This window comes from Manis javanica, chromosome 18, assembly GCF_040802235.1.
Source record: "Manis javanica isolate MJ-LG chromosome 18, MJ_LKY, whole genome shotgun sequence".
Classification (NCBI taxonomy): Eukaryota; Metazoa; Chordata; class Mammalia; order Pholidota; family Manidae; genus Manis; species Manis javanica.
In genome coordinates, this window is record NC_133173.1 from 14,927,838 (window position 1) to 14,949,314 (window position 21,477).

General features: G+C 46.6%; 1 protein-coding gene across 6 annotated transcripts in view; it reads right to left on the reverse strand.

The window, feature by feature from the left end:
* The window catches only part of ADAMTS17 (ADAM metallopeptidase with thrombospondin type 1 motif 17), a 313,719-nt gene that overhangs the window by 253,448 nt on the left and 38,794 nt on the right, over window positions 1-21,477 (reverse strand). For all 6 annotated transcript variants that reach the window (XM_037000598.2, XM_073227012.1, XM_037000599.2 and 3 more), the window contains exon 4: window positions 9,915-10,087. In XM_037000598.2, coding sequence (XP_036856493.2) covers window positions 9,915-10,087 — 173 coding nt within the window. The remainder of the gene's footprint in view (window positions 1-9,914; window positions 10,088-21,477) is intronic.

Here is a 21,477-nt window from a genome sequence, read left to right on the forward strand (position 1 = left end):
TTTTTCATTTTCTTTGCATAATTTATTTCTAATTTCATACCTTTGTGGTCTGAGAAGCTGGTTGGTACAATTTTGATCTTTTTTAATTTACCAAGGCTCTTTTCATGGCCTAGTATATGATCTATTCTTGAAAATGTTCCATGTGCACTTGAGAAGAATGTGTATTGTTCTGCTTTCGGGTGTAGAGTTCTGTAGATGTCTGTTAGGTCCATCTATTATAATGTGTTGTTCAGTGCCTCTGTCTCCTTACTTATTTTCTGTCTAGTTGATCTGTCATTTGTAGTGAGTGGAGTGTTGAAGTCTCCTAGAATGAATGCATTGCATTCTATCTCCCCTTTTAATTCTGTTAGTATTTGTTTCACATATGTGGGTGCTCCGCTGTTGGGAGCATAGATATTTATAATGGTTATATCTTCTTGCTGGATTGACCCCTTTATTATTATGTAATGTCCTTCTTTGTCTCTTATTACTTTCTGTATTTTGAAGTCTATTTAGTCTGATACAAGTATTGCAACTCAAGCTTTTTTCTCTCTGTTAGTTGCATGAAACATCTTTTTCCATCCCTTCACTTTTAGTCTGTGTATGTCTTTGGGTTTAAAGTGAGTCTCTCGTAGGCAGCATATAGATGGGTCTTGTTTTTTATCCATTCAGTGACTCTGTATCTTTTGATTGGTGCATTCAGACCATTTGCATTTACTGTGATTATCAATAGGCATGTACTTACTGCCATTGCAGGCTTTAGACTCATGGTTACCAAAGGTTCAAGGTTAATTTCCTTACTATCTAAGAATCTAAATTAACTCACTTAGTATGCTGTTACTAACACAATATAAAGGTTCTTTTTTTCTCCTCTTTTCTTCCTCCTCCATTCTTTATATATTAGGTATCATATTCTGGACTCTGTCTATCCCTTGATTGACTTTGGGAGTAGTTGATTTAATTTTGCATTTTCTTAGTAATAACTGTTCTACTTTCTTTACTGTGGTTTTATTACCTATGGTGACAGCTATTTAGCCTTAGGAACACTTCCATCTATAGCAGTCCCTCCAAAATACACTGTAGAGATGGTTTGTGGGAGGTAAATTCTCTCAGCTTTTGCTTATCTGGAAATTGTTTCATCCTTCCTTCAAATTTAAATGATAACCTTGCTGGGTAGAGTATTATTGGTTCAAGGCCCTTCTGTTTCATTTCATTAAATATATCATGCCATTCCCTTCTGGCCTGTAAGGTTTCTGCTGAGAAGTCTGATAGCCTGGTGGGTTTTCCTTTGCATGTGATCTTTTTTCTCTCTCTGGCCGCTTTTAATAGTCTGTCCTTATCCCTGATCTTTGCCATTTTAATTCTTATATGTTTTGGTGTTGTCTTCCTTGGGCCCCTTGTGTTGGGGGATTTGTGTACCTTCATGGCCTAAGAGACTATCTCCTTCCCCAGACTGGGGAAATTTTCAGCAATTACCTCCTCAAAGACACTTACTATCCTTTTTTCTCTCTCTTCTTCTTCTGGTACCCCTATAATACAAATATTGTTCCATTTGGATCAGTCACACAGTTCTCTCAATATTCTTTCATTCTTAGAGAGCCTTTTTTCTCACTGTGGCTCAGCTTCTTTGTATTCTTTGTATTCCTCTTCTCTAATTTCTATTCCATTTATCATCTCTTCTACTGTATCTAATCTGCTTTTAAAACTTTCCATTGTATGTTTCATTTCTGATACTGTGTTCCATAATTATTGGATCTCCAACCAGAATTCATTCCTGAGTTCCTGAATATTTTTCTGTACCTCCATGAGCATGTTTATGATTTTTATTTTGAAATCTCTTTCAGGAACATTCATGAGATAGATTTCCTTTGACTCTTTATCTGGTGTATGTAGTATTTTGCCCTCTAGTGCCCAGAAGCTCCACTCTCTGGAGCTGCTCAGCCCCTGGAGCAATGTTGGGGGTTGCAGGGGAGCAGTGTTGGTGCCTTGGGGGACGAAACAGCTGTTTGCTGCTTCCAGGCTGCTGTGCCTGTCTCCACTCCCAGAACTAGTGGGCCGAGCACACAGGTCTAAGCCTCTATGCTTTGTGTTTGTAGCTGCTGTAGGTGGAGCTTCCCTTTGGCTGGCCTGATGCCAGGGCAGGGTTTGCCAGTTTGCAAGGCAGGTGCAGGCTGGCTGGGAGGAAAGTGCAGCAGGCTGCGTATCACGGCGGGTGCCTTGGAGCTGCATAGCCAGCCAGGGGGCTGGAGCACCTGAAGACTGTGAAAGTTCCCAACCTACTGGGCAGAGTGCACCTGGAGAATTCTATCTACCTGTCGTTTCTCCTAAGCAGTAAGCTCTGTGCAATCCTTGCCTTTTTAGCAGCCCTCTTGCTGTTAGGAAGTCTCTCAGACTGCCTGCCTTTCTTCTGTGCCAGAGCAGCTGGATATGTATCCCTGTTTTCCACAAGTTGCTGGAATCTCAGTCTCTCCAAGTATTCTCCCTGTCTTAGCTTACCAACCCCCCTAATCACCAGAGCACCATGCAATGTAGGTTTGTGCTCCCAGAGCAGATCTCCAGAGCTAGGTGTTCAGCAGTCTCAGGCCTCCACTCCCTCTCTGCTCCATTTCTCTTCCACCCTCTGGTGAGCTGGTGGTGGGGAGGGCTTGGGTCCCACTGGGCCATGGCTTTGGTACATTACCCTGTTTCATGAGGTCTATTCTTTTCTCCAGGTATATGCAGTCTGGCACAGCTTTCTTTCCTGTTGCTCTTTCAGGATTAGTTATATTAATTTTATTTTCATATTATATGTGGTTTTAGGAGGAGGCCTCTCTCTCACCTCTCATGCCACCATCTTTAATCTATGTTGAGGATTTTTACATCATCATTCACAAAGGAAATTGTTTTCTTATTCATAAGGAACTATAGTTTTCTTTAGTGTCTTCATCTGACTTTGCTATAAGGGCAATGCTGGCCTCATAGAAAGAGATAGGAAGTGTTCTCCAATTTTTGTAAAGATTTGAGGAGGACTGGTTAGTTCTTCTCTAAATATCTGGTATAATTCATCAGTGAAGTGGTCATGTCCAAAACATTTCTTTGTCAGGAGATGTTTGATTGCTGATTCAATCTTATTGCTAGTTCGAAGTCTACTCAGATTTTCTAATCACAGTTTCATGATTCTAGGAATTTCTCCAGGTTACCCAATTTGTTGGTGTACAATGGTTCATAGCATTCGCTTATAATCCTTTTAATTTCTACATAATTGGTAGTCATGTCCCACTTTTGTTTCTGATTTTAGTAACTGAATTATTTTAATTAGTCCATCTAGCTCAAGTTTAATTTTGTTAATTTTTTTGAAGAATCGGCTCTTGGTTTTGTTGATTTTCTCTATTGTTTTTCTATTTTTTATTTATCTCTGCTCTAATCTTTATTTCCTTCCTTCTACTAGCTTTGAGTTTAGTTTGTTGTTCTTCTAGTTCATCAAGCTTAGGTTTTTGATTTGCGATCTCTCTTCCTTTTTAATGTAATCACTTACAGCTAGACATTTCCTTCTGAAATGTTTTTGCCACATCCCATACATTTTGGTATGTTGTACTTTCATTATTTTTCATCTCTGTGTATTTTATCATTTCCTCTGTTATTTCTCCTTTGATTCACTGGTTGTTTAAGAGCATATTGTTTAATTTCCACATATTTGTGGATTTTCAAGTTTTCCTTCCGCTATTGATTTCTAACTTAATCCCACTGTGGTCAGAGAAGGTACTACATATGATCATTTTAAATCTGTTGAGACTTATTTTGTGGCCCAACATATGGTATATCCTGGAGAATGTCCCACATGCACTTGAAAATAAGCAATATTCTGTTGTCACTGGGTAGGGTGTTCTGCATGTCTGTTAGGTCTAGTTGGGTCACTGTGTTGTTCAAGTCCTCTACTCCCTTATTTATTTCTATGGTTGTTCTATCTACTATTGAGAGTGGGTGTTGAGGTCTCTAATACTATAGAACTGTGTATTTATCCCTTCAATGTCATCAATGTTTACTTCATATATTTTGATAGTCTGCTATTATATAAATACTTACAATTGTCAATCTTCTTAGTGTATTGAAACTTTTATTAACTTACAGTATCCTTCTTTGCTCTTGTAACCTTTTTTTTATTAAAGTTTATTTTGTGTGGTATTAGTATAGCCACTCCTGCTCTTTTATGGTTACTATTTGCATGGAATACCTTATTCTATCCTTTTGCTTTCAACTTATTTGTGTTTTTGAATCTAAAGTGAGTCTCTTGTGGACATCAAGTAGTTGGACTTTTTTTAATCTATCCTACCAATTTGTCTTTTGATTAATCCATTTAAGGTAATGACTGATAAAAACGGACTTACTTTTGTATTTTACTATTTCTTTTCTATGCACTTTTTTAATATACCTCATTTCCTGCACTACTGACTTTTTTGTGTTTAGTTGATTTCTTTATAGCAAAATGATTTGATTCCCTTCTCATTTCACTGTGTGTATTCTATAGCTATGTTTTTTGTGGTCACCCTGGGGATTACATTTAACATCTTCATGTTAAACACTTAATTTGAATTTATAGCAGCTTCCATTCAATAGCATACAAAAACTCTGCAAGATGAATTTTAAAAAGCAAATAAATATGGAATTCTAAACCAAGATAAGAATCACCAAGTGAAAAGCAGAAAGCTATGATAAAGTTATTTCCACAGGGATCTAGCAAGGAGGGCCCCACTAAGGGGACATTTACACAATCGGCTTAAAGATGGAGAAGCCAGCTCTGTAAGTCATTGAGAGAAGAGCATTCCTGACAAGGAGAGACTGTGAGGCAGAGAAGAGCTTGGGGCACCTGAGAGACAGTGGCTGGCAGGGCAGGAGTCCGTGCTGAGGTGGAGAAAGGAATGAAGCCCAGGATAAGCAGGCAGGCCCCAGTCATGTGGCCTGGGGGGACCGCACAAAAGAGGGGTGATTCTATATTAACTGTAAGGGAAGCCAATGAAGGGCTTAGTGCCGCTTTGTGACAAAGTCTCAATTCTGTAAGATGCAGATCTTGCTGGCCATTCCGTGGCAATGATTCAAAGGGAAAAAAAAATGGAAGTGAGGAGCCCAACAAGGTAGCTCCTGCAACTGTCCAGGCCAGAAATAATGATAGTCAGTCCAGAGCAGAGATGGAGAGAAATAGCAGACTCCAGACATGCTGGTCACCTTGAACAAGGTGGGATGGGGGCCCCTCAGCCCCAGGTTTGAGTCCCCAACCTGCCGTGTACTCACTGGCTCTGCACCCTGGCTGTACCACACCCCACGAGCCTCCCTCTCCTTCTTTGCAAAACAAGTATGGTGAAACCCAGGTGTGAGAAGCCAATGATGTGAAATCACCCAGCTTTCCATCTGGACGAGTCAAGTTCTTCACAGACATCCACTTCTTTCCTTCCGCTCAAACACGGACCATCAGACCCCTGACTGCTGCTGATCTGATACGTCACAACCATGAGATGCTTTGAAAATTGTCAGCAAACACTTGATATTGAAGTCTGCCCGCTTTGGACACATTGTTCTCACCAAGGCCTATAAGCCTGCCTAAGTTTAGCCTCAGTAGTCAGAGTGGTACATGTGAATGAGCAGGTCTCTGCACACAGAGACCCAAGCAGGATGGTGGGGAGGCAGTGGGCCAGCCGATGATGCTACTTCCCACTGCCTGGAGAGGAACGTGTTGGAATGAAAGTGGCAACCACTCCAGCAGATTTGCTTCCAAATCCAGGGGAGTTAAGGAGACAGAGCCATTTCAATGCTGCCGACCCACAGAAAACACCGATGAGAGAGAGAGAGATGGGCAGGCTGGCCCCACCTTCCTCCTGCTGCACAGCACCCAGGGGGGCGGGGCTAGTCAGACAGCAACGACAGGCCTCCTCAGCCCAGCCTCAATCCTTTCCCATCCTCCTGGCTTAACGATGATCTTTCTTACTAACAGAAATCCTTTTTCTAAAACAGCCACAGGCAGAATAGAATTGTTTGGATTTTTAAAACCGGGCCTTGAGAGATTAAAGGATGGTGATGGTGGAGGGTGCTCTTTTTCCACAGTAAGTGCCACACTAAGTCTGACTTGTAACTTGTTCTTAAATTTACTGAAGAGAAACCCCCAACTAGAGCAACAGAAAGGAGTTCCCAGTGGTGAGAGTGTGTGTGTCGGGGGGGTGGGGGGCTCAGGAGACTGCTTCCATTTGCTTTTTGGCCTCAACAGACTGGCCAAGAAACCCTAAGGGCAGATGACTGGAGGGCTAAGTTAGTGCACACATGTCCTATGCCCTTTGCCACAGCAATGCTGCCTCATTAGGAAACATCTAAATCCCAGTTTAATGTGGTTGGCCCCAGATTTGCCCTGAGCAGCAGGATCAGAAGCTCCAAGTGTGTTAAATTAAAGCCAAGCATCAGAACCACTCAGTTCCCAGGCTTCAGTTCTTAGAGCTGCGGGGGCTGGGAGGGCAATATTCCCCTATGCTGTCCCCTCCCCACCTGATAAAACAGCTGCTCCTGTCCTGATGATAAAATTATAATAGTAAATACAAAAGTAGAAGCTTTGCCTTATTACTACTTTAGTTTCTGTAAAGAATGTTTCTTCCTCGTGTCCTGGACAATTAAAAAAATTAATGAGACAAATTCTCTGCAGAGGAGAGTCTGCTGAGGAACCAGGCCCCACTAGCTCCCCCCAAGTTTTTCTTCTGGGCAGAATGGAGCACTGCAACCCATCCTGGACGAGCCACCAGGAGGACCTGGGTTTGTGCAAATGAAGAACACAGAAATATTTTTCAGAAACCATAGCCGAGCCCCATTAAAAGTTAATGAAAGCAGTTCCACTTCTGGGTGGATACCCAAAAGAACTGAAAACAGGAACGTGAACAGATATTTGTACACCATGTTCATAGCAGTACTGTTCAAAATAGGCAAAAGGACAAAGCAACCCAAATGCCCATTGACAGATGAATGGATGAACAGATGTGTGTACATGAGGTGGAATATTATTCAGCCATATAAAAGGACATTCTGACACATGCTACAACATGGATGAACCCTGAAGATACTATGCTGAGTGAAATAAGCCAGTCACAACAAGATAAATACTGTATGATTCATTATTTAAGGTTCTAGAGTAGTCAAATTTGTAGAGAAAAATTCAAGTAGAGTGGTGCCTACCAGGGGCTGGGGGGGAAGGGAAGAAAATGGGGAGTTAGCGTTTAACGGTATGGAGTTTCAGTTTTGCAAGATGAAGAAAGTTCTGGAGATGGGTGGTAAATGTACCTAATGCCACCGAACTGTTAAGATGGTAAATTTCAGATGTATATTACCACAGTTTTTTTGAAAAAGAATAAATCTGCAAAAAGTTTTTTTTTTAAGTTGATGGAACTCCTAAAGTTGATGATTTTGAATGTGGGGGAGCAACTAGGTACCCTCATGTTGTGCCCACAGAGGCCCACATCCTGAAAGGAGACCACTAGCCGAGGGTCCCTGGGGCCCACACAGCTGGCTTGCTTTGCAGAAGAGCCTGTCAGGTGAGGAAGTCTGTAGCAGTAAAACCACTGACTCAGCATGAAGCCCCTACTCTCAGAGCACTGCCCAGAGAGCACCAGCTTTAGAGCCCAGCATGTCTCAGGGGTGTGGGCAAGACAGATGGAGTTTCCTACAAATAGACATGTGTCCTGAAATCAAGCTCCAGGAAGCCCACCAGACAGAGAACGAGGTACAAGTCTTGTCTTCAGAGTAAGCAGGACAGCTGTGGGCCACACTACCCTGTTTAAGCCACAGTGGGGTTCATGAGCATCTATTTTCCTATGGCTGGTAAGACAGAGGCTTGGCCTGGCAGCATGGCCCTGTCAGTGACTTCATGTGACTTTGGTAATGTCCCCAGCCTCCGGCAGCCATCTGTCACACTCCCCAACACAGCCCAGGCCCATCTGACCATGCCTTCCCTCATGCCCCCTTGCCATAAGCCATACAACCCTTCGCTGCCAGGCACGAGCGCTTGTGGCAAGGGCCCCGTGTGGCTGAGGAGGAGCAGGCTCAGAGCCCTTCACCGCGCCCGCCAGCAGAGGCATCAGTGGCTGAGCAGGGGTCTGGGGTCCGGGATCAGGGTCCAGGCCTGCCTGAGCCCAAACCCCACACCTGTAACCCCTCCACCCTTTCCCTCTGCCAAGTCCCCCTTGATCCTCATTCTAACTAGTGAGACTCTTCTTTCCTCCCCTTGGCCCAGACCACCTGCAGGTGTTGTTTCTACTCCTTCACCTCCCATTCCCGCTTTGGTCTGTCCAGCTTCCACCCCCAACGGTTCCCAGAGATACTCCTCCAGGGACATGGCTGTGGCATCGGGCACTGTCGCCCAGTCTCTTCCTTCACCCTTCACCCCTTCCTTAGGGACAACATCCTCCCTGGTCTCCGTCTGCCCTGCTGCAGGCGGCCCTGCCCACCCAGGACTGGTGCTTCAGAGGCTGGTCTCTGCCAGCTTCCGACCCACTGTACGTGCTCCTGCCGGACAATGATGGCCGTTCCCACAGCGCTGTGCCCAGGAGCCCCTGCTCCCTATCTCCTGCGGGGACCTCCATCCTGACCTCCCATAGGAAACTTGAATCCAGCTTGCCCCAGATGAGCTTCTCATCATGTCCCCAAACTCTCTGCTCCTCTTCTTCCCAGCCAGTGGCTCCGCCACCCACCCAGGCTCCCCACCTGTAGCCCAGCTGTACCCTATTTCTCTTGCCATCTCCTGCCTCTCTGAGCCCCACACCTTGCCAATCACCGATTCTGTGGGTCCTTCCTCCCAGAACATCCTCCTCGCCGCAGGACCACCTCCTCCATCCTCACTCCTGCCCCTTAGCTCAGACCCTCTCCCCACACACGCACTCCATTCCTGGTGTGCCTTCCCACTATTCCCACTCCACCCACCCTGAGCACAGCTGCTGGGATTGTTCTTCTCAGCATCTTTCTGGACATGTCCTCCCCTCCCCTGAAGTGGCCCCACTCCTCAGGATGCCTTACCCTCCCTCCCAGCCTGACTCTATCCACGAGCCCACTCAGACCCTGAAGGCTGCACCACTCCCTGCTGCAGCCACTCCACACCACTGGCCTTCCTGCAGAGGCAGCTCCTGCTGCACCCCTGCAGGACCTGCCATCCCGCTCAGCTCAAAGGTCAGTGACTCCTCCATGCTACAGGGGATCACTCACTGGCACTCCACCTGGACCCCAGTGGCCCCTGCAGATGTGTCTACTGTAACGTCATTCGTCTGATGAAACCCCTGCTGCCCAGGGAAGCACTAGGTCCGCTCTGCACTTGTTTCCCCAGCACATGACACTAGGCCAGGATGTCTTCAAAGTGCTTGCTAGGGGAGTGGGTGGAGCTGGCATGTGTGCAATGATCCTTCTGTGTCTAAAATCTGAGGAGTGCAGCCCTTCCCCTGTCTGCACGCCTCAAATCGGATGGAGACACAGGCTTCACGGCTTCTTCCTCAGTCCCCTCAAGTAGGTGACCACTCTCGCAGCTGCCCCCAGGCCCCCAGGGTGCACAGCAAGTCCTGTTTTCCATAAAGTTTGGTCTTTGTTCCTTTCACTAGACCATTGACTCCTTAGAGTAGGACTCCCTCAACTCTGAGTGCCCCTGGGAGGGCGTTTGCACACCAAAAACCTGAGGTAAGGAGTGGCAGGCAGGGCGCAAACACTGAACAGACTCAGGGACTGGAACACCATGCCAGAGTGAGGCCAGGGGCAGGCCCTCTCCCACTGGGACACCCACCAGTCCCCTGCCCTCCACACTGCCCAGAGGTCACAAAGCTGTGCGCACCTCCATCCCCCAACCCAGCTTCTTCCTTAACTGAGAAGACAAAGGACACAGCACGGCTTCCAGAGCCCTCATCCAGGAAGAACAGAGCCCTCCTGGGTCAGGACCCCAGCTCGAGACTCACCATGTTCATGACAGTGAGGATGAACCTGTGGGCAGCCTCCGCCCCGTGGTACTGCACCATGTCGGCATCAGCCACCACCAGGGTCTCCACCGCGTGCTCGTTCGTGAGCCGGATGGCGTTCCTCCGCTCTCGCCGGTCCCGGGACAGCCTGTCCCTCTTGGGTTTCTTCTTTTCTAGAAAACAATGGAGACATTCTAGCAGTCCTCAGCGTATTGGTTTCCAGAACCATCCAGGGAACTGGCCTTCCATTTAGCCTGACATTAGAAAGACTGGCCAGTGGACAGATCTCCACCATCCCCGGGGTGAGCCTGAGCCCACTCACTAGAGGGGAGCCTGATGGGGCTACAGCCAGAGTTCATCAGAGGCCTGATGCCACCCATCTACCATCATAGCCGAGGAGGCACATGGGACTGCCTACCACGGAAGAGAGAGCCTGTCCTTTCTGAGGAATGGGGTGGGGGTGGGCAGTGCAAAGTCAGGGGAGGAAAAGGAGCCCTGGGTGCAGTGGGGAGGGGTGGGAAAGCACCACAGGTCAAAGACACAGAACCAGCGGGGCTGCCTGAAAGGGCTACACCCACTCCTGCTAACTGGTCCCAAGGAAGCTGGGAGCATGGTGGGGACAGATTCCCCAAAGGCTGGCACTCCAACGACTGCTCTGAGCCACAAATAGGGAGCCCTCAATGTTCACAGACACAAAAGCATTACTTGCAAAAAAATTAATAAATCAGAAAAAAAATCACACGAGATACACATTCAGGACAAGATGCAAGTGTGTCCTTTCATCACCACAGGGCAGGGTTACAGCACATGAGCACGCGATCCTCTGCTGCCTCTGTAGGTCAGCTGATTCCTCCTAAGGGCTCACTCTGACAAGCAGCTGTTATTAGTGCTTAGCTGCTGTGTGAGGACTGACACAGACGCAGTCGGTGGAAACCCCTCGGACCGACACGGAAGGATAACATGAATACTGTGCCCTTTCAGGGTCCAAATGGGAATAGAAAGGTAATTCTTTCACGTGATAGCTGCTATTTCCATTTTAGCACTAGCCCATACGGAAGCCACCTCTGCTGCAATTTCCACACAGTAAATACGTATATATACAAACCAGCTTCATAGAATGACCCAATCATTCCAGAGCCAAAAACACACACTGTGAAGTAACCTAAGGTACGTATAGGTCATAATGTACAAAGAACATTCCATATAATATAACTGTGAAAATTGAGAAACAATCTAAATATTCAACCACAGGGGAAGCCAACAGTGGTAAAACTACTTATGCAGCCATAAAAGTCATGCTTATGAAGATTATTTAGTGACACAGTGAGTAGCAGATAAGTCTACATATACACAGTTAAATCCCAGTTTTGCAAAGATTTTAGACACAAATATCCTCAAAGATATTATCCCATACATAATAATTTTTAAAAAAAAAACAAATAAACAGCTAGGAAAGAACTAAAATTTGAGTGGTAGGTGATATGTGATCTTCATTTTCCTTTTTTCCTCTGTATTTTCCACATTTATATAGTGATCAAGTATTACTTCATTTACTTAAGATAATAGTATTGAGCTTGAGAAAAACACATAAGTCACTTTTAAACTCAGAACAAAACAGAAGGCATGGGAAGCCAAGTATATCATCAGATTAGTCACAGAAATACAAGATGAGACAAGCATGAAAGTCTCATAGGCCCCAGAGGATGGTTCCCTCCTTGCCTGGAGCCAGCCCACCCCCCAGCAGGACTTCTGGGCCTCAACAATGAATAAGGGAAGGAGTGGCCCTCCTAGGATGAAAGGCAAGGTCTCAGATGGCATTGCCTTTGCACATGGGCAGAATGAAAGAGGCCCTTTGTTGAAGATCTCTTTACAGAACAATATCCACGTTCACCGACCAGGTCATCTCCAAGCACAAGGAGACGGAACACAGGTGATCTCCAAACCCCGGGCTCAGTGTGGCTGCCAGGGTGCTCACTGCCTGGATCAGTCCTACCTGTAGAACCCAGAGTTTGTGACAAGCCACGCTGCTTCCATTTCAGCACAGAAGTGAAGGGACACCCATGCAAGAGCTTTGTTGTCCCCAGCACACCCACGATCTCCCCAGTGATCAGCCAAGAGACACGTGGTGCCACAGCAATTCTCAAAGTCAGTTACTTATAACCCACCCCTTAGAGTCACCAGCTCATGTTCTCCTCTCCAGATTTTCCCCAGCTGGCTGCTCAGTACTTGTTTTCACATGTTGTCATATATTTTCAGGTTCTCGTATGGAATGAGCAGCATTTTTAACACAGCCTAAAGATGCATTAGTAATCTCTCCCTGGGAGATGGTGGGCTGGAACATGGAAGAGCTGAGTACTCTCTAAGGCAAGTGGCCTGCACTCCCAGACCAGAGGAGCACGATGCTCCTGGACATGTAACGTACCAAAATGCTACACTGGGCATCAATCATTCAAGAGTATCAAGTAGGACTAATAAGACCTGTCCCTCCCTCCCTCATGGACCTTGAGAGCTAATAAACAGGGTGTCATAAAGATTGAAACGATGTGTGTTAACATATGCCAAGTAATAGGTACAATACAATGGCCAAGTGCTCTGAGTTTTTCATTTGTTCCTGTCATTGCCCAGCCCCGTCTCAGCGCTTGGTGTGAACTAAATACTTCCTGAATGACTACATGCATGAGTGGGTGAATGAATGAATGCATACCTGCATAGGTGAGTGAGGGGACCCCCTATTTCCCAAACAACATAGCTGAAAGCAAGCATAAGGTGGTGGTGAACATGGCTGTGGAACCCAGGGCTTCACCACTCAGCTCCGATGCTCCCCACCTGTGCCACCTGTTTGGGCAAACACACTCCTCTTTGCCATCTGACCTTAAAGCATGAAGGTGGGAAGGGCTGCAGAAAACTTGGCAGCAAAGTATTCTGTGCCGTGCACCATGAACTTGATTTCTCTGCTGTGTGCTGCAGGACTTGGCCAGGAAGACGGCACGCTGCAGTGACAGTGCAGGTCACACTCAGTGGTCTCAGCTTGCTGGAGGCCCTTGAGCAACTGTAGCATGATTATCCTGCACAGCTACCCCAGGCACACAGTGCTCTGGCCCGCCTTCCCCTCAGTGAGTGCTGCTAATTGGGGCTGTTGTGCTAGACCCATGCTAGTGACTCTGAGACACATCCCAGGGATCCGTCCTGTCCCCGCAATCAAGAAACATTCCAAGCTTTGACTGAAACCCTCCACAGCCAGATGGATTTCAGGAATTCAGAAATGTTCAGATTTTGCAAGGCAATATATGGTTCATGGACGCTATACTGAATGCTACTTTCAATGAGGTCTAGGGCAGCAATGGTAATCAGAGGCACTACTACGAAATGCAGTATAATGCACAAAGCAGAGTAAATACAGACGCTCAATAGCCTCACGTCAGTGCAGGTCAGGCCTTGCCACAAAACAGCTGGGAGAACTCCTAAACTTAGGAATTGCAATTAAGAGACCAAAGACCTCTATTCCTTTTCCATGTGGGTGTTCTTCCTGGGGAGGGTGGCGAGGATAACAGGGATGAAAGGGTGGGAGGGTGAAGGGCACTCGCTCTCCTGCTCTCATCACCCACTCCACCCGTAGGGCTCTATGCCATCACCTCGGATGGTTATTCCTTTCCTACAGGGAGAACAGAACCATAACACATTTTCCCCTTTGATTTCAGGAACTGCATACATACAACCTAGGAGAAGACATTTCATCAACACCGATATTCACAGATTATAAATATATTGAAAAGTTAAGAGGAAAAACATCAATTTCAGAATAACAACACAGATGCTGGATTGAGACCTCACCAGAGAGGTCCAAGTTCAGGACGGGCAGGTGAGTAGCTGTCTGGGGGGTGCCCTCCTTGCTGGACTAGGTAATTAGTCACCTCCAGCCATTGCGGGAACCAGAGAAGCAGCCCTCACCCTGCTGATGAGGACAGACCTCAGCCCATGAGGCTCCGAACCCTCTCCTGTTGTCACAGCCACCAGGGATCATTGCCAAGTCCAGCTCAGCAGTTTCTTGTGCCAGCACATTGCTGGAGTTAGTGCTGACTTCGTAGATTGTCAATATCTGGCTTCATGTTACTTTTTCCTACATTTATTTCACCTTTGTCCTAATTATCCATTAAAAAAGAAAATCCTACGTATTTAAATAAGATACCCCCCAAATCTTTTTTGGGTCAAGATGAGAAAAAGGGGAAGGCAAGGAAGAAACAAAGGGTATTCTAAATGCTGTACTTTTAGAATATTCAAATTATTATTTATTCTAAGAGTTTGGGACTATTGAAAATGCTTAAAAACACAATAAATTGTAGTTCCTAGTTGTGTTCTTGGCAAACTAGAAAAAAGAACTCAGTTATGAATTATCAAATGGAATAGATAGTCCTTTGGTTTAAAAGGAATACAGGATTTCGGTATTTACTAGGGAGAAACCACACACAGATCAGAGCCACTGGGTGTGGGAGTTCAAGAGCCAGAAGCCCTCCCTGAGTTCCTCTCCTTCCTGCTGCACAAGGAGGATCCTTGCATCTGTGACTCTACCAAGGTCATTTCCAGGGAAGACCTCAGATTACTTTCTGTGCCAAGGAAGAGAAAAATAAGCCTCTGCCAGCTGTAGCAGAAAATCAGAGAAAACAGGCGTGCTGGAGGAAATGGAGGCAGCAGCCCGTGGGCACTGGGTTCTTTGGGCCCAGGAGACGAGGACTAACACCACTTCTGGGAACCAGGCACCAGGCATCCAAGGTGCTTATGCTTAACAGGAAATGCAGACGTAGACTTCTCATCAGTCAAGCCAGAAACAAACATTTCCCACACGCAGCCCTCAAGGTCCAGATACCAAAGCATCCCCACCTGGGCACACAGTTACAGTGGACAGCTGGAACCCTCAGCACTGGGGAACACTCCAGAACCAGGTATTCCTCGGTGGCACTGGCCATGAGTTGTCTCCAGCTTTCTGTGGGCAGGGCAGGCAATCCTGTCGGAAGCCCTCAAGCCATTGTAATGTGTTACAAAAAAGTTACCTGCTGTCACAGAAAGGCCACCTTGAGGCACACACTCCATGATCTGCACAAACCCCTTGAGATCTTTAAAAGTCCTGAGATGAAGAGTCCCTTCCAGAGCTGGGAGAGGGGTCCCCACTATCAGGACCATGGCTGGCTATGGCAGTGCAGGCCCCAGAGTGGACACATGGGGCAGGGAGCTTTTGTCCTGGGGGCCACAAGATGAGCAGCAGCAGATAACAAGAATTTGGAACAGGGCTACGGTTTGGGGCAGACCAGAGGGGGCGCCTGGCTCATCCACGAGCCAGTTGTGGGATGCTGGGCAAGCCATGCACCCTCTCCAAGCTTATGTGACTAGCTTTTAAATCACAATGATCATACACTCCATCACAGCATCGCCTTGTGAGCAAGTGAAGTGCTTGTTGAGGACTTAGTACATTTCCAGGAATGCCATATTCCTCAGTAAACGGCACCTTTATAAGGATGACTATTATGATGGCAGCAGTGGCCAGGTTTCCTAGTGGTTAAGGACATAGTTGTAGAGGTGAATGCCCGGATTCAAATCCTGGTTCCTCAAGTGTTTGGTCTGCCCCGGGGTAAAACACTTGCTCTCTTTTAGTCTCAGAGGGTTCATCAATGAAACAGAGGGGTTAACATTTCCTCCCTCACAGGACACTGGTGGGGCTTAAAGGAGGTCTCATATGTAAGCCCTCAGCCCAGTGCCTGGCTCACAGTAAGTGCCCAATAAAGCTTTACTTGACTGATCACCAACTATCATTGTTCTTCATGGGGACAGATGACAAGAGGGGGCTCTGGAGCTGCTGGCAGTAGGGACCCAGTCGGCCCATCCCAGTCGCCCTCTCAAAGCTGGCGAGGAGGAAACGAGTCAGAAGAAGATGTGGCAGGAACAAGCACACAGATGATGCTACAACTAGGAGGAGAAGGAGGAGACAGGCCCAGGCTTACCCATCACAGGAACACATCTGATCTCAGAGAAACCTTTAAAAATAGGAAAACCATCCTCCCAACCCATAATTTGGCTGAGGAGGATTTTGGTTTTAGTTAATATTCTCCCAGGGAATTGCTTTGGTTGGAACCCTCATTTTCACACCTTATTGCCATGGAAACAAACAGCCCCTGGGCTGAGGACGCACTTTGGAAAGTCATTTCTGGGGAGCAGTGATTCCTCCTGAAGATTTGGTAGATGAAATGTCCCAGCCACGTGTGAGCAGTGGGGACAGGTAGAGTCACACAGGCCATGCCAACACTCTAAGGGATGGTCTCTGGGGTCTCCGTGTGCCCCCCAGGCTGCAGCCGTGGTCCCACCACAGCCTCCAGGGCCAGGCTACCACCCCCCACAAGGGGCTGGTATGTGTAGACAGCAGGTCTACTGCCAGGGTGTCCAGCGGGGGTCTCCTGCTGGAGCCATCACCCCACAGAGTGGCAGGTTCTAGGGTGGGACAGTGACAGATCTAGATAAAATGGCCCAGGGCAAAAGGCATCATTTGCATGATTCTCTGTGGGTAGGCAGGTGAGTTTCCTAGCATTGCTGAGCTACAAATCTGCTCATGTAAAACAGGCCAAAGTAAAATGTACACCAACAGCCTCTCCCTCAACTTGCACTCCAGCAGATGGCATGTTGCATGGGGGACACAGAACACGGAGGAGAAAAGATGCTAAGCACCCTTACCGTTACATCCCAGCAGCAAAGATTTCAGATGACATCCCCCAAAAATATATAATTAAAATAAAATTGGGGAAATTAGAAACCACAGAAAAGGAAATAGAAATATAACAACAGAGAAGGCCAGCACAGCAGCTCTGTTGGTAAAGGTCACTGCAGACTGTAACCTAACCCAAGGCACACAGAACAGATGACACACTGCTGCCCATGCTGGGCTGATGTCCCTTTCCCACGGCCAGTCATGGGCTTATCATCTCCATGCCTGCAGATAAGCAAACTGGGGCACAGAGAAATGAGTTGGGTATCTTGCTCGTGGCCACTAACCCAGCCAACTGGGATTCCAGGCCAGAGGTCTACTCACTGTCCAAATTCTAATTCTGCCTCAGAATTTGGTTGTGAGCTCTTGAAATCAGAGAATAAATATTTTAAAGGTAAACATGCTAGACTTTCAGTTTTACCACTGTCCTCCAACAGGAGGAAGGATCATTTCTCAGGGAAAGATCATATTTTCCTGACACCAACCTCTGAAATAAAAATACCACAAGACTTCACGGTGGGGTTACTTTGCACCAGGCAGCATTCTCAGCCATGTGCTCTTGACTTCTGCCTACTTCTGTCTTATAGGACCTTCAATAACACCAAAGGGCCCAGAATCAAAACACTTGTTAATGGGAATTCTAGAAAAATTCCTCTGTGTGTTCTAGGTTGGCAGCCTCGGGTAGTCCTTCAGTCCAGGGTGGACAGTGAGAGTGCCCAGAAGAGGGGCTGGGGGCCCAGCAGCCAACATAACATGGCAAAAGCAAAGGGGAGGGGCCAGCAGAACCAAGGAAGGAAGTGGCCCAAGTTAGAAGATATGAGGTCACAGATGGTAACACTGGCTTCTGGAATAAGAAGGGTGCTGCTTGGCAGGCAGAGCCCATTCATTCACTGGTGGTGCAGCCCAACAGGGCACCCCATGCAGCCTACCCAAGGTACCAAGGTATAAACCTCTCAGCCAAGACTAAGCAGCAGACTGGAGCTCTGGGGCCCCCCAGCATACCTGGGAGACCCCAAGTGGCCCATTGCTAGTAGGTGACCCAGTGAGCCAACCTCAAGGGGCTTGGAGTGCCCCCAAGTCCCCTGCTCCCTAGCTCTCCTCCAAACTCTGCAGATAATACAGCATGCTTGGTAATCTACCATGGGTCTATACTTGTCTTCTGGGCTACACTGAGCTTTAGGAACCAAACACCATCCTGTGGAACCACGGCAGTGCCTAGCAATGCCTGGTGCATAGAAGGAATTTAAGAATTATACTTAGACGAATAAATTTTAAGAATTCTTTGAAACTGCTAATTAATAACAGGATAAATGCTTAGAAAGTTAATGTAAATGCCCTGAAATTAAATTCTTGCAAGGTGCTTCCTCCACATCTTGAAGAAGGAGGTGGCAAAGCTAGTCATGGAGCCCAGCTTTGACATCTGACAGAGCTGATTAGAATCTGCCTACAGACTTCTTAGGGTGTCCATGGGCGAATTTCTCCACCTATAAAACAAGGTGATAATTACCCCACTCTCTTAGGGCAGATTTGAGGAATAACTAAGAGAAACATGCTCAGCCTGTAACACCCAAATCATGCTGCTAGCCTTATTTCTATCTTTATCGTTACATTATTATTGCTGTTAACTTAGCATCTAAATACTAATTTTTAAATTGTGCATGACCCCAGAATGAAACAGTGAGCTTGGCTGGATGCTTTGATGCACTCTACAAGTCTGACTTCTCTTGTTATACCTCTACCTAGAACCTCTAATCTAGACACTCACCAACCAACCTGTTGCCTTTAATGTTTCTGACTGCTCAGAGGCAAGAAGGAATTTCTCTAAGGCCATCCTCAATCATGCAGCAATAAATTCAAATTACATTAAAGTAACAGTTTCAAGAGGAGTGGTGGGGAGAGGTCTATAACTCCTGCTCAACATCTCAATGTAACCTCCAGACATTCCAGAAGGAGGAGTATTTTAACCAGCAACATGATAGCACATAAAACATGTTAGAACATAAAACATCAAATCAGCTCTTTAACCCATGAAACATTAATGACGTTTTGCATAGGATGAAAGAATGAAAATCAAATGTTTTTCATTAAGATGGAAGAAAGACAGTGTTAAGTCCATCTCCCTGGAGGAGAGACCAACTGCCACCAAAGGCAGACTTTCACTGCCTCACCAACCCTTTCTCAGGACACCAGAGGCACTACTGTCACTTCAGGGAAAATAGGAAGATGCATGGTTTCAATGCACGGTCCAAGAGCTCCGCTGTCTTTTGTCATTAACTTTCTTATAATAAGCAGCCATGGGGTGTAATGAAAGTACCTTCAGGTTGGGAATTGAGAACTCTGGATATTCACCCGGACCTGACCTTAATGCCCTTGAAGGTGTCACTTAATAGAAAGTTCTCCATTTCCTAAGCACCAGTTATTTGCCTTCTGTCGGCTGGCCCTCTCTTCTGCATTCTGCTCTGGGGCTTGGAGCCTGCAAACTATATTTCCCAGACTCTCTTGCCAGCTGGCTTCTTATTCGGCTCTGGAGACATAAGGGCAGGACATGGGGAGACAGAACTCCTAGTGTTTTCAGCTCAGGGTGGAATGGGGCTAGCCATATGCACCGGGCATCTATGGCTCCAGCCTCCAGCTCTTTGGGCACACTGAGCCCTGCCTCCCTGGCCCTACTAGAGGTACATCCACAGGAACACCAGCTTGGCTACCCCCTTGGTGGACTGATGCCCCCTGAGAGGTGTGAGTGCCAGCCCCCAGACCCCTGCCCCAAGCTCTTTGGTCCTAGAAATGCGCCTCTTCCCTTTGCCCACCCCTTGGGTGAGAGCTGTTTCCTCAGCTCTCTCTTCTGCTCTTTCAGACTTTGACGCTGATGTAACCAGTTCTCTCTGTTAAATCCCTCTCTTAGAAATAATTAGCATGGTTTCCACTTTCTGAACTAGACACAAACTGATATAGCCTAAAATGAGGGCGTCAGTCCTTCAAACTATTTTGTATCATTTCATTCAAGTGTCAAAGATTCTTCCCAGTTCTGTAACGAAGGATTTATTTTTTCACCACACAAGTATTAAGGTATTGGACGTGCATTTCCAAACTGCACAACACTGGCACAGACAGGAATGCTGCCCTATATTCTGAGTCACCATTTAACAAAAACCAACCAATAGGATGCCCACGAACGACAAGCAAGCATTAATATGAGCCACAGGTCACTCAACGACCTAAGGATGGCGCCCTACCGATTCAGAGACAACACAGGCAAGTCCTGGAGGGAGAAACATAAACCACGAATGAGCCAGGGTGGGTTTTCATGTATAAAGTTTGCATACACTCAGGCTTACACTATACTTTCCAATGAAACTGTCAGGTCCAAAATACTATTTTCTCATCACTTCTCTTCTTCAACCAAAGCACAGGGTCTCTTTACAGAACTACCTTTGCAACTGGGAATGATGGTTCCATGTGTGCAGAGAGCTCCCAGCCAGGTGAACTTTTCAGCGGCTGCATAAATCCAACATCCTTAAAAAATAATGGCCTTCTCTCTCACTTTTTTTTTTCAAAAAGGAAAAAAGTAAGTTTTGCTCTCCAAGTATGAATTCTTTAAATAACTTCCCCCAAGGCCAAGTGATTTTTATAAAAGGCATCTTTTTTTCTGTAAATTCCTTACAAAGAAAGGTTGAAAATAAGGTTTTTGTGTGTGCGTGTGTGATTAAGATCACATGAAGAACTGGTCAGCATTAGAATCCAAAATCAGTCCCTACACAAGGCAAGGGTTGGGCCCCACAGTCCCGCCCTGGGACGCCCAGAGCCCCACCTGCACTTTCCACCCCTGGTCAGAGCCAGGTAGGCACCAAGCAGCCAGTTCCTCTCTCTGTAGGTGAGGTCAGAAAATACTCATTCAGCCAACAAACATTGATCGAGGACCTACTGTGTGTTAGGCACTGCCACAATACAGGTGGCCGTCTAGAAGGTATAGACATTAACCAAATGAACAGATGATTTTATTTAAAATTACAAACATAAATGCTTACAAGAAAGAATAGACAACACTGTGAGAAAACAAAGGAGGCGATTCCAATTTAGACTGGGTTTCCGGAGGAAGTGACACATGGGCCAAGATTGAAAGGATAAGGGTTAACAGGTGGCAGCAGGGAGAGAGGATATGAGAGCAGTCCAGACACTAGGAACAGCATGTGCACAGGCCCTGGGGACAGAAGTATGGAATATTCTAGAAACTGCAGGGAGCCAAGAGTAAGAGAGTGTGGCTGGCAAAGAGACTTGAGCAATAGGCAGGGTCATGTAGAATGTATTCAGGGCTGCCTTTTTTATCCCAGGAGCAGTAAGAAGCCATTGAAGGCTTATGCTTTTAACGGTTACCCTGGCTGCTGTGGGTAGAACAGATTCCAGGGGGCAGCATGGAAGCAGCGATAGTAGTTGGACGACTGCTACAGGAGCTCAGGTACGTGGAGCCCATACCTGTGTGAGGTACTTAGAAGATGAAACCAACATACTGGGAATCTGGGGTACAGGAGGGCCAGAGGGTAGCACCTGATCTGAATGGCTATGTTAGTCACTGAATTAGGGACCCCTAGAACACAGACCGGTGTGAAAAAGCTCTGTGGGCTTGGGGCTAATAAAGTTTCAGGTGCTTCTGACATACCCAAGTGGAAGTCAACCTGGGTGTTGGACGGGCAGACTTGAAGCTCAAGAGTTAAGGCAAGATGGGAGCAGGCATTTAGGAATCCATGGCCCAGACCAACCCTTCAGGGAGCTCAAAACTGCGTGGCTGGATAGAAGAGGTGGAACCACCATGCAGATGAGGTA